The sequence below is a fragment of the Oncorhynchus keta genome, chromosome 6, assembly GCF_023373465.1.
Source record: "Oncorhynchus keta strain PuntledgeMale-10-30-2019 chromosome 6, Oket_V2, whole genome shotgun sequence".
Lineage (NCBI taxonomy): Eukaryota > Metazoa > Chordata > Actinopteri > Salmoniformes > Salmonidae > Oncorhynchus > Oncorhynchus keta.
The window spans coordinates 2,299,182-2,314,911 of NC_068426.1; the positions used below are offsets into that span (position 1 = coordinate 2,299,182).

Consider the following 15,730-nt stretch of genomic DNA (forward strand, 5'->3'; position numbering starts at 1 on the left):
ATAGAATACTTCAGTATTTAATATAGAATACTACAGTTTACTATTGAATACTACAGTTTACTATTGAATACTTCAGTATTTACTATAGAATACTTCAGTATTTAATATAGAATACTACAGTTTACTATAGAATACTACAGTTTACTATAGAATACTTCAGTATTTACTATAGAATACTTCGTTTTACTATAGAATACTTCAGTATTTACTATAGAATACTTCAGTATTTACTATAGAATACTTTAGTATTTACTATAGAATACTTTAGTATTTACTATAGAATACTCCAGTATTTACTATAGAATACTACAGTTTTACTATAGAATACTACAGTTTTACTATTGAATACTTCAGTATTTACTATTGAATACTTCAGTATTTACTATTGAATACTCCAGTATTTACTATAGAATACTACAGTTTACTATAGAATACTACAGTATTTACTATAGAATACTTCAGTATTTACTATAGAATACTTCAGTATTTACTATAGAATACTAGTTTACTATTGAATACTTCAGTATTTACTATTGAATACTTCAGTATTTACTATAGAATACTCCAGTATTTACTATAGAATACATCAGTATTTACTATTGAATACTCCAGTATTTACTATAGAATACTAGTTTACTATTGAATACTCCAGTATTTACTATAGAATACTAGTTTACTATTGAATACTCCAGTATTTACTATAGAATACTACAGTTTACTATTGAATACTCCAGTATTTACTATTGAATACTAGTATTTACTATTGAATACTCCAGTATTTACTATAGAATACTAGTTTACTATTGAATACTAGTTTACTATTGAATACTCCAGTATTTACTATAGAATACTAGTTTACTATAGAATACTCCAGTATTTACTATTGAATACTCCAGTATTTACTATAGAATACTAGTTTACTATTGAATACTCCAGTATTTACTATAGAATACTAGTTTACTATTGAATACTCCAGTATTTACTATAGAATACTAGTTTACTATTGAATACTCCAGTATTTACTATAGAATACTATGTTTACTATAGTATACTTACTATCCCTTCGAATATGTGTAGTATTTTCTATAGAATACTGTAGTATTTACTATAGAATACTTAGTATTTACTATAGAATACTAGTTTACTATTGAATACTACAGTTTTTACTATTGAATACTTCAACAGTATTTATTAGAATACCCCGTCCATTTACTATAGAATACGTCAGTATTTACTATTGAATACCATATTTACTATAGAATACTAGTTTACTATTGAATAGACCAGTATTTACTATAGAATACTAGTTTACTATTGAATACTCCAGTATTTACTATTAATACTACAGTTTGGACTATTGAATACTCCAGCATTTACTATTGAATACTCAAAGATTTACTATTGAATACTCCAGTATTTACTATAGAATACTAGTTTATCATTGAATACTAGTTTACTATTGAATAATGCAGTCCCACTATAGAATACTAGTTTGGATGCTGATAAAATACCCAGTTTTTACTATTGAATACTCCAGTATTTGATATTTTAGTCTTTGAATACTGTATTTACTATAGAATACTAGTTTACTTTTGAATACTCCAGTCATTTACTAAAATACTAGTCTATGGAATACCTACAGCGGTGGCCAGCACATTTAGAATCGATCTCTGAATACTCCAGTATTTACTATAGAATACTAGTTTACTATGAATCTCCAGTCTTTACTATAGAATACTAGTTTTGTTGAATACCCCAGTATTTACTATAGAATACCCCAGTATTTACTATAGAATACCCAGTATTTACTATAGAATACTGTTGTGTATAATGTACCCAGTGTTTACTATAGAATACCCCAGTATTTACTATAGTGTGGTTTACTATAGAATACCCAGTATTTACTATAGAATACTCCAGTATTTACTATAGTGGTAGTTTACTATTGAATCCCCAGTATTTACTATAGTGTTATGTACTGTAGTACCTGTACTATCCTTCAATCATGTTGTGTAATGTCCCCATAATTGTGGTAGTATACTGTAGTCCCCATAGTGATACTGTAATGTCCCCAGTCCACTACAGTGTTTGAACTGTCTGTAAATCCCCAACAGTGTTGTGATTAATGTCCCCAGTCCCCAACAGTGTGGTGTGAATATCCCCAGTGCCAGAAAACACTATTTTTTAAACTGATTAGCCCCCCCCCCCAACAGTGTGGTGTGAATGTCCCCATAGACCCCAAGCAGTGCTGAGCTGTACAGTCAGACCCCAACAGTGTTGTGTGAATGTCCCACCCCTACCGTGTGGACAATTTGCATTTTAGCAATGGCAATTTGAATGCCCCAGTCAAAGTGTGGTGATGAGATCCCCAGGCCCCATTGTCATGTCATTTATCATCAGCCATCACCTCATGTTTGCATGATAATGTCCCCAGTCGTGTGGTGTGAATGATCCCCAGTCCCCAACAGTGTGGTGCTGAAAAAAAAATCCCCAGTTGTTTCACCAGTCCCCATATTCAGTGTTTGATATTTTAGTCTTTGTCCTGTAAGGCTTCCCCAAGAAAGACAACACTGTTTGTCAAAGGTCAGTGAAAAATAAGTGTGGTGGTGAATGCCCCAGTCCCCAGCAGTGTTGTGTTAGTCTTCCCTGTCAACCCAACAGTGTGGTGTGAATGTCCCCAGTCCCCAACAGTGTTGTGTGAATGTCCCCAGTCCCCAACAGTGTGGTGTGAATGTCCCCAGTCCCCAACAGTGTGGTGTGAATGTCCCCAGTCCCCAACAGTGTTGTGTGAATGTCCCCAGTCCCCAACAGTGTTGTGTGAATGTCCCCTGTCCCCAACCGTGTGGTGTGAATGTCCCCAGTCCCCAACAGTGTGGTGTGAATGTCCCCAGTCCCCAACAGTGTTTATTTTTTAAATGAAATTAGATATTATTGTTTTGTCTTTAATTGTGTTGTTTATCTACTTACATGTTTTATGTTTTAGTAATTTGTATATTTTTGGTTGAATATATTTACATATTTAAATGTATTATATTATCTAGTTTCTATGTTTATAGTTTCTGTATGTTTTACCAGTTTTGTTCTGATGTAACAGAGTCATTTTTCCATCATCACCTTGTTGCCTTTCCCTCCTTTATTTTGCCATTGTTTTGTCTGTCCCTTTATGTTTGTGTCTGTGTCCGTCCAGACGTCCCCAGCACCCTCCCTCCATCCACCACCCCACCTCCCCGCCCCACCCCACCAGACACCACCGCCCCCTTAGACCCCCACCTGGCCTCCTCAGACCCTCCAAACACCAACAACAGAGGTACAGTACCACCTCACCCACACCTTCTCTCCTCCTCTCTCCCTATAGTCTACTTTTCTTTCATTATTTCTGCTCTCTACCTCTCCTCTCTTCTGACCCTCGTTCTGTCTCTTCTATTCTTCTCCACCACTCAACTACAGAACATCTTCCTCCCTTTCCTTCCTCTCTGTCCTTCCTCCCTTTCCTTCCTCCCTTTCCTTCCCCTCTGTCCTTCCTCCCTTTCCTTCCTCTCTGTCCTTCCTCCCTTTCCTTCCTCTCTGTCCCTCCCCTCTATCCTTCCCTTCCTTTCCTTCCTCTCTGTCCTTCCTCTCTGTCCTTCCCCTCTATCCTTTCCTTCCTCTCTGTCCTTCCTCCCTTTCCTTCCTCCCTTTCCTTCCCCTCTGTCCTTCCTCCCTTTCCTTCCTCTCTGTCCCTCCCCTCTATCCTTCCCTTCCTTTCCTTCCTCTCTGTCCTTCCTCTCTGTCCTTCCCCTCTATCCTTCCCTTCCTTTCCTTCCTCTCTGTCCTTCCCCTCTTTCCTTCCTCTCTGTCCTTCCCCTCTTTCCTTCCTCTCTGTCCTACCTCTCTGTCCTTCCCCTCTATCCTTCCCTCCCCTTCCTTCCTCTCTGTCCTTCCCCTCTTTCCTTCCCTCCCCTTCCATCCTCTCTGTCCTTCCTCCCTTTCCTTCCTCCCTTTCCTTCCCTCCCTTTCCTTCCTCTCTGTCCTTCCCCTCTTTCCTTCCCTCTGTTGACTGGTCCATGTCTCACCTCCATACCTTAATGTTTGTTCTATAGAGAGTCTGGTCTCATCAGGTACACAGTAGTTGGGGGGGGGGATCTTATTCCCTACAGGTCTCTGGTCACAGGTAAGGCATTGTATAGGCAATAGGTTGCAGTTTTGTCTCATATGACAGGAGGGCACAGGTTTTCTCTGTCTGGTTTGTTACGCACGCACGCACACACACACACGCACACGCACGCACGCACGCACGCACACACACGGTTTGAAATAGTCCCAGATCGGGGTTATTTGGCAGAAAACTTTCTGGTGTTATATGGAACTCTTTTTTTTAAGGTTCTATAAAGAACCTTGCTCATTAGGTTCTAAGCGGAACATGTATGGTTCTATAAAGAACCTTGCTCATTAGGTTCTAAGCGGAACATGTATGGTTCTATAAAGAACCCTGATCCTAAGGTTCCATGAAGAACCATTAAAACATGGTTGTATATATAGAACCTAAAAAGGGTTCCGTTATGGTTACAACCCTTTGTTATGGTTCTTTATAGAACGTTTATGGAGAATGGTTCTATAAAAAACCTTTTTCAATCACAAATGTTCTTTGCAGATCTCCAAAGAGAGATGTACACAAACCACGCCCCCTCGTGTTCTAATGATCCTCCTCCACTACATTATAATTATCACTAAGAGGGATGTACACAAACCACGCCCCCTCTTGTTCTAATGATCCGCCTCCACTACATTTTAATTATCACTAAGAGAGATGTACACAAACCACGCCCCCTCGTGTTCTAATGATCCGCCTCCACTACATTTTAATTATCACTAAGAGAGATGTACACAAACCACGCCCCCTCGTGTTCTAATGATCCGCCTCCACTACATTATAATTATCACTAAGAGAGATGTACACAAACCACGCCCCTCGTGTTCTAATGATCCGCCTCCACTACATTATAATTATCAATAAGATGTACACAAACCACGCCCCTCGTGTTCTAATGATCCTTCTCCACTACATTTTAATTATCACTAAGAGATGTACACAAACCACGCCCCCTCGTGTTCTAATGATCCGCCTCCACTACATTATAATTATCACTAAGAGAGATGTACACAAACCACGCCCCTCGTATTCTAATGATCCGCCTCCACTACATTTTAATTATCACTAAGAGAGATGTACACAAACCACGCCCCCTCGTGTTCTAATGATCCTCCTCCACTACATTTTAATTATCACTAAGAGATGTACACAAACCACGCCCCCTCGTGTTCTAATGATCCGCCTCCACTACATTTTAATTATCACTAAGAGAGATGTACACAAACCACGCCCCTCGTGTTCTAATGATCCGCCTCCACTACATTATAATTATTACTAAGAGAGATGTACACAAACCACGCCCCATCGTGTTCTAATGATCCGCCTCCACTACATTTTAATTATCACTAAGAGAGATGTACACAAACCACGCCCCCTCGTGTTCTAATGATCCGCCTCCACTACATTTTAATTATCACTAAGAGAGATGTACACAAACCACGCCCCCTCGTGTTCTAATGATCCGCCTCCACTACATTATAATTATCACTAAGAGAGATGTACACAAACCACGCCCCCTCGTGTTCTAATGATCCGCCTCCACTACATTTTAATTATCACTAAGAGAGATGTACACAAACCACGCCCCCTCGTGTTCTAATGATCCGCCTCCACTACATTTTAATTATCACTAAGAGAGATGTACACAAACCACGCCCCCTCGTGTTCTAATGATCCGCCTCCACTACATTATAATTATCACTAAGAGAGAAGAACCATCTTGTGAACTGTAATGAACCACCTTGTGAAGTGTAATGAACCACCTTGTGAACTGTAAATAACCCACATGTTTTTGTGTACACACACACACACACACACACACACACACACACACACACACACACACACACACACACACACACACACACACACACACACACACACACACACAGAGAACACACACACACACACAGAGAACACACAGAACACACACACACACAGAGAGAACACACTCTCTGTGGTACTGAGGTGTCCTAACCTCTCAATGTGCTCTCAATTCAATTAAATTCAAGGGTTTTATTGGCATGGGAAACATGTGTTAACATTGCTAAAGCAAGTGTGGTAGACAACATACTAAGTGAATATATAAAGTGAAAAACAACAAAAATGAACAGTAATCATTACACATACAGAAGTTTCAAAACAGTAAAGACATTACAAATGTACAAATAGTTAAAGGACACAAGATAAAATAAATAAGCATAAATATGGGTTGTATTTACAATGGTGTTTGTTCTTCACTGGTTGCCCTTTTCTCGTGGCAACAGGTCACAAATCTTGCTGCTGTGATGGCACACTGTGGTATTTCACCCAGTAGATATGAGAGTTTATCAAAATTGGATTTGTTTTCGAATTCTTTGTGGATCTGTGTGATCTGGGGGAAATATGTCTCTCTAATATGGTCATACATTGGGCATGAGCTCTCTCTCTCTGTGTTTGTTACTGTGTACTGGGGTGTCCTGACCTCTCAGGGTGCTCTCTCTCTCTCTCTCTCTCTCTCTCTCTCTCTCTCTCTCTCTCTCTCTCTCTCTCTCTCTCTCTCTCTCTCTCTCTCTCTCTCTCTCTCTCTCTCTCTCTCTCTCTCTCTCTCTCTCTCTCTCTCTCTGTCTCTCTCTCTCTCTCTCTCTCTGCTCTCTGTCTCTGTCTCTGCTCTCTCTCTCTCTCTCTCTCTCGTCTCTCTCTCTCTCTCTCTCTCTCTCTCTCTGTCTCTCTCTCTCTCTCTCTCTCTGCCTCTCTCTCGGTCTCTCTCTCTCTCTCTCTCTCTCTCTCTCTCTCTCTCTCTCTCTCTCTCTCTCTCTCTCTCGGTCTCTCTCTCTCTCTCTCTCTCGGTCTCTCTCTCTCTCTCTCGGTCTCTCTCTCTCTCTCTCTCTCTCTCTCTCTCTCTCTCTCTCTCTCTCTCTCTCTCTCTCTCTCTCTCTCTCGCTCTGTCTCGCTCTGTCTCGCTCTCTCTCTCTGTGTTACTGTGTACTGGGGTGTCCTGACCTAAATGTGTTATTGCTATTTCAAATGTTGCCCAGTCTGAGGAGATGGTTTACCGTATCTTTTAAATGTACCAGTTATCTTGCCCAAAGGTGTATGGCGAGTCATTTTCTGTTCACACTTGTTGTCATCAGGAACTAGAATCGCTTCATGTGTCATTTCGATTCCATTCAATTCTTCTTCTTTTTTTAAATCGGTGAAATCATTAAAAACAGAGAAGAGAAAGGTGTTGACAGAGAGTTGTGTTGATAGTTGGTTTATCTCTGGCTGTTTGTATGTACCACAGGAGAGTTAGAGACCCACTGACACACAGCCCTGTTTCCAGTGATGCGTTAGCGCTATCCATTGAACTAGCGAGGTGTTGACAGTATCTGGGGTTTGTTTTACCGGGGGGGTCAACACACAACTTTTAACATGACGTGTCTCTGATGAGGGTTAAAATCACAGCCTTCTTTTCACTCTAACTCTCCCTCTACCCCCCTCTCTCTCTCTATCTCTCTCTCTCTCTGTCTCTCTCTCTCTCTGTCTCTGTCTCTCTCTCTCTCTCTCTCTGTCTCTCTCTCTGTCTCTCTCTCTGCCTCTCTCTCTCTCTCTCTCTCTCTCTCTCTCTCTCTCTCTCTCTCTCTGTCTCCCCTCTCTCTGTCTCCTCTGTCTGTCTCTCCCTCTCTCTCCCCTCTCTCTCTCTCTGTCTCTCTCTCTCTCTCTCTCTCTCTCTCTCCTCGTTCTCTTTCTCTCTCTCTCTTTCTCTTTCTCTGTCTCCCCCTCTCTCTCTCTGTCTCCCCCTCTCTCTCTATCTCTCCCCCTCTCTCTCTCTCTCTCTCTGTATCTCCCCCTCTCTCTCTCTCTCTCCTCTATCTCTCCTCCTGTATCCTCTCTCTCTCTCTCCCTGTATCTCCCCCTCTCTCTCTCTCCCTGTATCTCTCTCTCTCACTCTCTGTATCTCCCCTCTCTCTCTCTGTATCTCCCCCTCTCTCTCTCCCTGTATCCCCCCTCTCTCTCTCTCTCTGTCTCTCTCTCTCTCTCTCTCTCTCTCTCTCTCTCTCTGTATCTCTCTCCCCCTGTATCCCCCCTCTCTCTCTGTCTCTGTCTCTGTCTCCCCCTCTCTCTCCCTGTATCTCCCCCTCTCTCTCTCTATCTCTTTCTGTATCTCCCCCCTCTCTCTATCTCCCCCTCTCTCTCTCTCTCTCCCTGTATCCCCCATCTCTCTCTCTCTCTGTATCTCTCTCTCCCCCCCTGTATCCCCCCTCTCTCTCTGTCTCTGTCTCTGTCTCCCCCTCTCTCTCCCTGTATCTCCCCCTCTCTCTCTCTATCTCTTTCTGTATCTCCCCCCTCTCTCTCTGTATCTCCCCCTCTCTCTCTCTCTCTCTCTCTCTCTCTGTATCTCCCCCTTCTCTCTCTCCCCCTGTATCTCTGTCTCCCCCTCTCTCTCTCTCTCTGTATCCCCCTCTCTCTCTCTCCCTGTATCTCTGTCTCCCCCCTCTCTCTCTCTCTCTCTCTCTCTGTATCTCCCTCCTCTCTCTCTCTCCCTGTATCTCTGTCTCCCCCCTCTCTCTCTCTCTCCACCAGCCCAGTCTTAATGGTCTTAATAACTCTTCAGTAGAGTATCAGGCAGACCATACAATTACACCACCGCCTTTCCCTCTCCTGTCCTCTCCTCTCCTCTCCTCTCATCCTCCTGTCCTCTCCTCTCCTCTCCTCCCTCCATCCTCCTCCCGCTGCTCCCTTCTCTGCACCCCGTAAAATCTGCCAAATGCAGTTTTATGGCTTGAAAATTAGCTATGACCTTTCCGAGAGGCTGGGAGGTTGAATAAAGCACACGGGTTTCTGGGACTTTTTAAATATTTACGAGTCACTTTTCATAATCCGACTTCCAGCCATCCCTTCTAGCCAATATCGCCCCAGAGAGCTCAGTGTCACCACAGCGGCCCTGCCTTCCAGCCCCTTCTAGCCAATATCGCCCCAGAGAGCTCACTGTCTCCACAGCGACCCCCGATTAGTCATGCCTAGTGTGACTGAGTCTGCTGAGAAGACACTGGGAGAATAAGGCAGAGTCCTAAGCAGCACCCTATTACCTATATAGAGCCATATTGGCCCCGGTGAAAAGTAGTGCACTTTATAGGGAATTAGGATGCCATTTGAGAAGTAGATTCTCTGAGAATAAAATAAAATCCATCCTGTGCTTTTACTGCCAGAGACACTTTACTTTCTTCAAACCCATTAGCCTTTCCTCTGCGGAAAGAAAGGAACATAAGAGAGGGAAGAAAGAGCGAACGAAGCCTTCACAGGGCTGCCTGTTCCTTCACAGGGCTGCCTGTTCCTTCACAGGGCTGCCTGTTCCTTCACAGGGCTGCCTGTTCCTTCACAGGGCTGCCTGTTCCTTCACAGGGCTGCCTGTTCCTTCACAGGGCTGCCTGTTCCTTCACAGGGCTGCCTGTTCCTTCAGAGGGCTGCCTGTTCCTTCAGAGGGCTGCCTGTTCCTTCAGAGGGCGGCGTGTTCCTTCAGAGGGCTGCCTGTTCCTTCACAGGGCTGCCTGTTCCTTCAGAGGGCTGCCTGTTCCTTCAGAGGGCTGCCTGTTCCTTCAGAGGGCTGCCTGTTCCTTCAGAGGGCTGCCTGTTCCTTCAGAGGGCTGCCTGTTCCTTCACAGGGCTGCCTGTTCCTTCACAGGGCTGCCTGTTCCTTCAGAGGGTGGCCTGTTCCTTCACAGTGCTGCCTGTTCCTTCACAGTGCTGCCTGTTCCTTCACAGGGCTGCCTGTTCCTTCACAGTGCTGCCTGTTCCTTCACAGGGCTGCCTGTTCCTTCACAGTGCTGCCTGTTCCTTCACAGGGCTGCCTGTTCCTTCACAGTGCTGCCTGTTCCTTCACAGTGCTGCCTGTTCCTTCACAGGGCTGCCTGTTCCTTAACAGGGCTGCCTGTACCTTCACAGTGCTGCCTGTTCCTTCACAGTGCTGCCTGTTCCTTCACAGGGCTGCCTGTTCCTTCACAGGGCTGCCTGTTCCTTCACAGGGCTGCCTGTTCCTTCACAGGGTTGCCTGTTCCTTCACAGTGCTGCCTGTTCCTTCACAGGGCTGCCTGTTCCTTCACAGGGCTGCCTGTTAATTCAGAGGGCTGCCTGTTAATTCAGAGGGCTGCCTGTTAATTCAGAGGGCTGCCTGTTAATTCAGAGGGCTGCCTGTTAATTCAGAGGGCTGCCTGTTAATTCAGAGGGCTGCCTGTTAATTCAGAGGGCTGCCTGTTAATTCAGAGGGCTGCCTGTTAATTCAGAGGGCTGCCTGTTAATTCAGAGGGCTGCCTGTTAATTCAGAGGGCTGCCTGTTAATTCAGAGGGCTGCCTGTTAATTCAGAGGGCTGCCTGTTAATTCAGAGGGCTGCCTGTTAATTCAGAGGGCTGCCTGTTAATTCAGAGGGCTGCCTGTTAATTCAGAGGGCTGCCTGTTCCTTCAAAGGGCTGCCTGTTCCTTCAGAGGGCTGCCTGTTCATTCACAGGGCTGCCTGTTCCTTCACAGGGCTGCCTGTTCCTTCACAGGGCTGCCTGTTCCTTCACAGGGCTGCCTGTTCCTTCACAGGGCTGCTTGTTCCTTCACAGGGCTTCCTGTTCCTTCACAGGGCTGCCTGTTTCTTCACAGGGCTGCCTGTTAATTCAGAGGGCTGCCTGTTAATTCAGAGGGCTGCCTGTTAATTCAGAGGGCTGCCTGTTCCTTCAGAGGGTGGCCTGTTCCTTCACAGGGCTGCCTGTTCCTTCACAGGGCTGCCTGTTCCTTCAGAGGGTTGCCTGTTCCTTCACAGTGCTGCCTGTTCCTTCACAGTGCTGCCTGTTCCTTCACAGTGCTGCCTGTTCCTTCACAGGGCTGCCTGTTCCTTCACAGTGCTGCCTGTTCCTTCACAGTGCTGCCTGTTCCTTCACAGTGCTGCCTGTTCCTTCACAGGGCTGCCTGTTCTTTCAGAGGGCTGCCTGTTCCTTCACAGGGCTGCCTGTTCTTTCACAGGGCTGCCTGTTCCTTCACAGGGCTTCCTGTTCCTTCACAGGGCTGCCTGTTCCTTCACAGGGCTGCCTGTTCCTTCACAGGGCTGCCTGTTCCTTCACAGGGCGGCCTGTTCCTTCAGAGGGCTGCCTGTTCCTTCACAGGGCTGCCTGTTCCTTCACAGGGCTGCTTGTTCCTTCACAGGGCTGCCTGTTCCTTCACAGGGCGGCCTGTTCCTTCAGAGGGCGGCGTGTTCCTTCACAGGGCTGCCTGTTCCTTCACAGGGCTGCCTGTTCCTTCACAGGGCTGCCTGTTCCTTCACAGGGCTGCCTGTTCCTTCACAGGGCTTCCTGTTCCTTCACAGGGCTGCCTGTTCCTTCAGAGGGCTTCCTGTTCCTTCACAGGGCTGCCTGTTCCTTCACAGGGCTGCCTGTTCCTTCACAGGGCTGCCTGTTCCTTCACAGGGCTGCCTGTTCCTTCACAGGGCGGCGTGTTCCTTCAGAGGGCGGCGTGTTCCTTCAGAGGGCTGCCTGTTCCTTCAGAGGGCGGCGTGTTCCTTCAGAGGGCGGCGTGTTCCTTCACAGGGCGGCGTGTTCCTTCACAGGGCTGCCTGTTCCTTCAGAGGGCTTCCTGTTCCTTCACAGGGCTGCATGTTCCTTCACAGGGCTGCCTGTTCCTTCACAGGGCTGCCTGTTCCTTCACAGGGCGGCGTGTTCCTTCACAGGGCTGCCTGTTCCTTCACAGGGCGGCGTGTTCCTTCACAGGGCTGCCTGTTCCTTCACAGGGCTGCCTGTTCCTTCAGAGGGCGGCGTGTTCCTTCAGAGGGGGCGTGTTCCTTCAGAGGGCTGCCTGTTCCTTCACAGGGCGGCCTGTTCCTTCAGAGGGCGGCGTGTTCCTTCAGAGGGCTGCCTGTTCCTTCAGAGGGCGGCGTGTGGGCGGCCTGTTCCTTCAGTGCCTGTTCCTTCAGAGGGCGCGTGCTCCTTCACAGGGCTGCCTGCTCCTTCACAGGGCTGCCTGTTCCTTCACAGGGCTGCCTGCTCCTTCACAGGGCTGCCTGCTCCTTCACAGGGCTGCCTGTTCCTTCACAGGGCTGCCTGTTCCTTCACAGGGCTGCCTGTTCCTTCACAGGGCTGCCTGTTCCTTCACAGGGCTGCCTGTTCCTTCACAGGGCTGCCTGCTCCTTCACAGGGCTGCCTGCTCCTTCACAGGGCTGCCTGCTCCTTCACAGGGCTGCCTGCTCCTTCACAGGGCTGCCTGCTCCTTCACAGGGCTGCCTGTTCCTTCACAGGGCTGCCTGCTCCTTCACAGGGCTGCCTGTTCCTTCACAGGGCTGCCTGTTCCTTCACAGGGCTGCCTGTTCCTTCACAGGGCTGCCTGTTCCTTCACAGGGCTGCCTGTTCCTTCACAGGGCTGCCTGCTCCTTCACATCTGCCGGTTCTGTCTGTCAGCTTGTCCTCGGCCCCGAGATGCTACAGATCACACCTGCAAGCTCATCCTCTTATGGAATATGCCAGAAGGTGCCGATTCCGCAGGTACCAGATTACGTTTTGGACCTGGTGAAATGTGGAAGGTGTTACCGTTCCGCTAGAGTTACAACGCGAGTGTCTATTGCATCCTGGTAGGCAACGGCACTGATGAGTAGTGTGAGCTGTGTTTTCAGTCCAAGTGCTAGATAGACACTCATCTGTAGTTCTTTTTCTTTGCATGGTCCCTGAACGATCATTCTGATACCCCTGTACAACCGGTTGACCAAAATATCACCCATAATATTTGCTATTGGTCTACATTTTTTTCTCTCAATTCAATTCAATTCAAGGGTTTTATTGGCATGGGAAACATGTGTTAACATTGCCAAAGCAAGTGAGGTAGATAATATATAAAGTGAATATATAAAGTGAAATAAACAAAAAAAATGAACAGTAAACATTACACATACAGAAGTTTCAAAACAATAAAGACATTACAAATGTCTTATTATATATATATAGAGAGAGAGAGACAGGCTGACATTGTTAAAACACTGTATATATATATATATATATATACACAGTGTTTTAACAATGTCAGCCTGTCTCTCTCTCTCTCTCTCGCTCTCTCTAATGGCTGACTACCAGGAAGTTTGAAAAGACAGGCTGAGTGGGCAGAGAGCTTATATTCATGAGCACGCCTTGTCTGACAGCTCTTTCAAAACGCCTATGTCAAGCAACTTGTATACAGAGTGAGCCTTTAGCCCCGCCCATTCAGCATCGTGCACACCCTCTTAAGCCTTAGCCCCGCCCATCTCTTTAAGGATCCACATGAGCTGTGTTGCAGTGAAACCATCTCAAGCTAATTTGGTGAAACACAAAAGCAACTCAAACAACATTGAAATTGCATCAATGATGTCAAAAAAAAAAAGAATTGTGTTATAGTGTCTCCCGTGTGTCTCTTGCGATGCGGTTCGCAGCCGCACTGACGGATGTGTTGACATGACAACTGAGTCAGAGTTTGTAACGACAATTTCTACTTCAGCTGTTTGTTTTTTTTGTATTATTAAACCCTGGGTATTCTGAACCAGGATCAGGTATCAGTCAATATGAGGAGGGAGAAACCCTGGGTATTCTGAACCAGGATCAGGTATCAGTCAATATGAGGAGGGAGAAACCCTGGGTATTCTGAACCAGGATCAGGTATCAGTCAATATGAGGAGGGAGAAACCCTGTGTATTCTGGACCAGGATCAGGTATCAGTCAATATGAGGAGGGAGAAACCCTGGGTATTCTGAACCAGGATCAGGTATCAGTCAATATGAGGAGGGAGAAACCCTGTGTATTCTGAACCAGGATCAGGTATCAGTCAATATGAGGAGGGAGAAACCCTGGGTATTCTGGACCAGGATCAGTCAATATGGGGAGGGAGAAACCCTGGGTATTCTACTTCAGCTGTTTGTTTTTTTTGTATTATTAAACCCTGGGTATTCTGAACCAGGATCAGGTATCAGTCAATATGAGGAGGGAGAAACCCTGGGTATTCTGAACCAGGATCAGGTATCAGTCAATATGAGGAGGGAGAAACCCTGTGTATTCTGAACCAGGATCAGTCAATATGGGGAGGGAGAAACCCTGTGTATTCTGGACCAGGATCAGGTATCAGTCAATATGAGGAGGGAGAAACCCTGGGTATTCTGGATCAGGATCAGTCAATATGGGGAGGGAGAAACCCTGGGTATTCTGGACCAGGATCAGGTATCAGTCAATATGAGGAGGGAGAAACCCTGGGTATTCTGGACCAGGATCAGGTATCAGTCAATATGAGGAGGGAGAAACCCTGGGTATTCTGGACCAGGATCAGTCAATATGAGGAGGGAGAAACCCTGGGTATTCTGAACCAGGATCAGGTATCAGTCAATATGGGGAGGGAGAAACCCTGTGTATTCTGAACCAGGATCAGGTATCAGTCAATATGGGGAGGGAGAACCCTGGGTATTCTGGACCAGGATCAGGTATCAGTCAATATGGGGAGGGAGAAACCCTGTGTATTCTGAACCAGGATCAGTCAATATGAGGAGGGAGAAACCCTGGGTATTCTGAACCAGGATCAGGTATCAGTCAATATGAGGAGGGAGAAACCCTGTGTATTCTGAACCAGGATCAGGTATCAGTCAATATGGGGAGGGAGAAACCCTGTGTATTCTGACCCAGGATCAGGTATCAGTCAATATGGGAGGGAGAAACCCTGTGTATTCTGAACCAGGATCAGTCAATATGGGGAGGGAGAAACCCTGTGTATTCTGGACCAGGATCAGTCAATATGGGGAGGGAGAAACCCTGTGTATTCTGGACCAGGATCAGTCAATATGGGGAGGGAGAAACCCTGTGTATTCTGAACCAGGATCAGTCAATATGGGGAGGGAGAAACCCTGGGTATTCTGGACCAGGATCAGTCGATATGGGGAGGGAGAAACCCTGGGTATTCTGAACCAGGATCAGTCAATATGGGGAGGGAGAAACCCTGGGTATTCTGGACCAGGATCAGTCAATATGGGGAGGGAGAAACCCTGGGTATTCTGAACCAGGATCAGTCAATATGGGGAGGGAGAAACCCTGTGTATTCTGAACCAGGATCAGGTATCAGTCAATATGAGGAGGGAGAAACCCTGTGTATTCTGAACCAGGATCAGGTATCAGTCAATATGGGGAGGGAGAAACCCTGGGTATTCTGAACCAGGATCAGTCAATATGGGGAGGGAGAAACCCTGGGTATTCTGAACCAGGATCAGTCAATATGGGGAGGGAGAAACCCTGGGTATTCTGAACCAGGATCAGTCAATATGGGGAGGGAGAAACCCTGTGTATTCTGGACCAGGATCAGGTATCAGTCAATATGAGGAGGGAGAAACCCTGTGTATTCTGAACCAGGATCAGGTATCAGTCAATATGGGGAGGGAGAAACCCTGGGTATTCTGAACCAGGATCAGTCAATATGGGGAGGGAGAAACCCTGGGTATTCTGAACCAGGATCAGTCAATATGGGGAGGGAGAAACCCTGGGTATTCTGAACCAGGATCAGTCAATATGGGGAGGGAGAAACCCTGGGTATTCTGGACCAGGATCAGGTATCAGTCAATATGGGGACGGAGAAACCCTGGGTATTCTGAACCAGGATCAGGTATCAGTCAATAT

The 15,730-nt window shown here is 46.2% G+C and overlaps 1 protein-coding gene across 5 annotated transcripts in view; it reads left to right on the forward strand.

The window, feature by feature from the left end:
• LOC118383109 (cell adhesion molecule 2-like) overlaps positions 1 to 15,730 on the forward strand; it is an 884,842-nt gene that overhangs the window by 817,322 nt on the left and 51,790 nt on the right. For 3 of the 5 annotated variants that reach the window (XM_052520137.1, XM_052520139.1, XM_052520140.1), the window contains one exon: positions 3,188 to 3,307. The exons of the other annotated variants lie outside the window; for them this stretch is intronic. In XM_052520137.1, the coding sequence (XP_052376097.1) occupies positions 3,188 to 3,307 (120 nt within the window). The remainder of the gene's footprint in view (positions 1 to 3,187; positions 3,308 to 15,730) is intronic. 5 annotated transcript variants of the gene reach the window in all.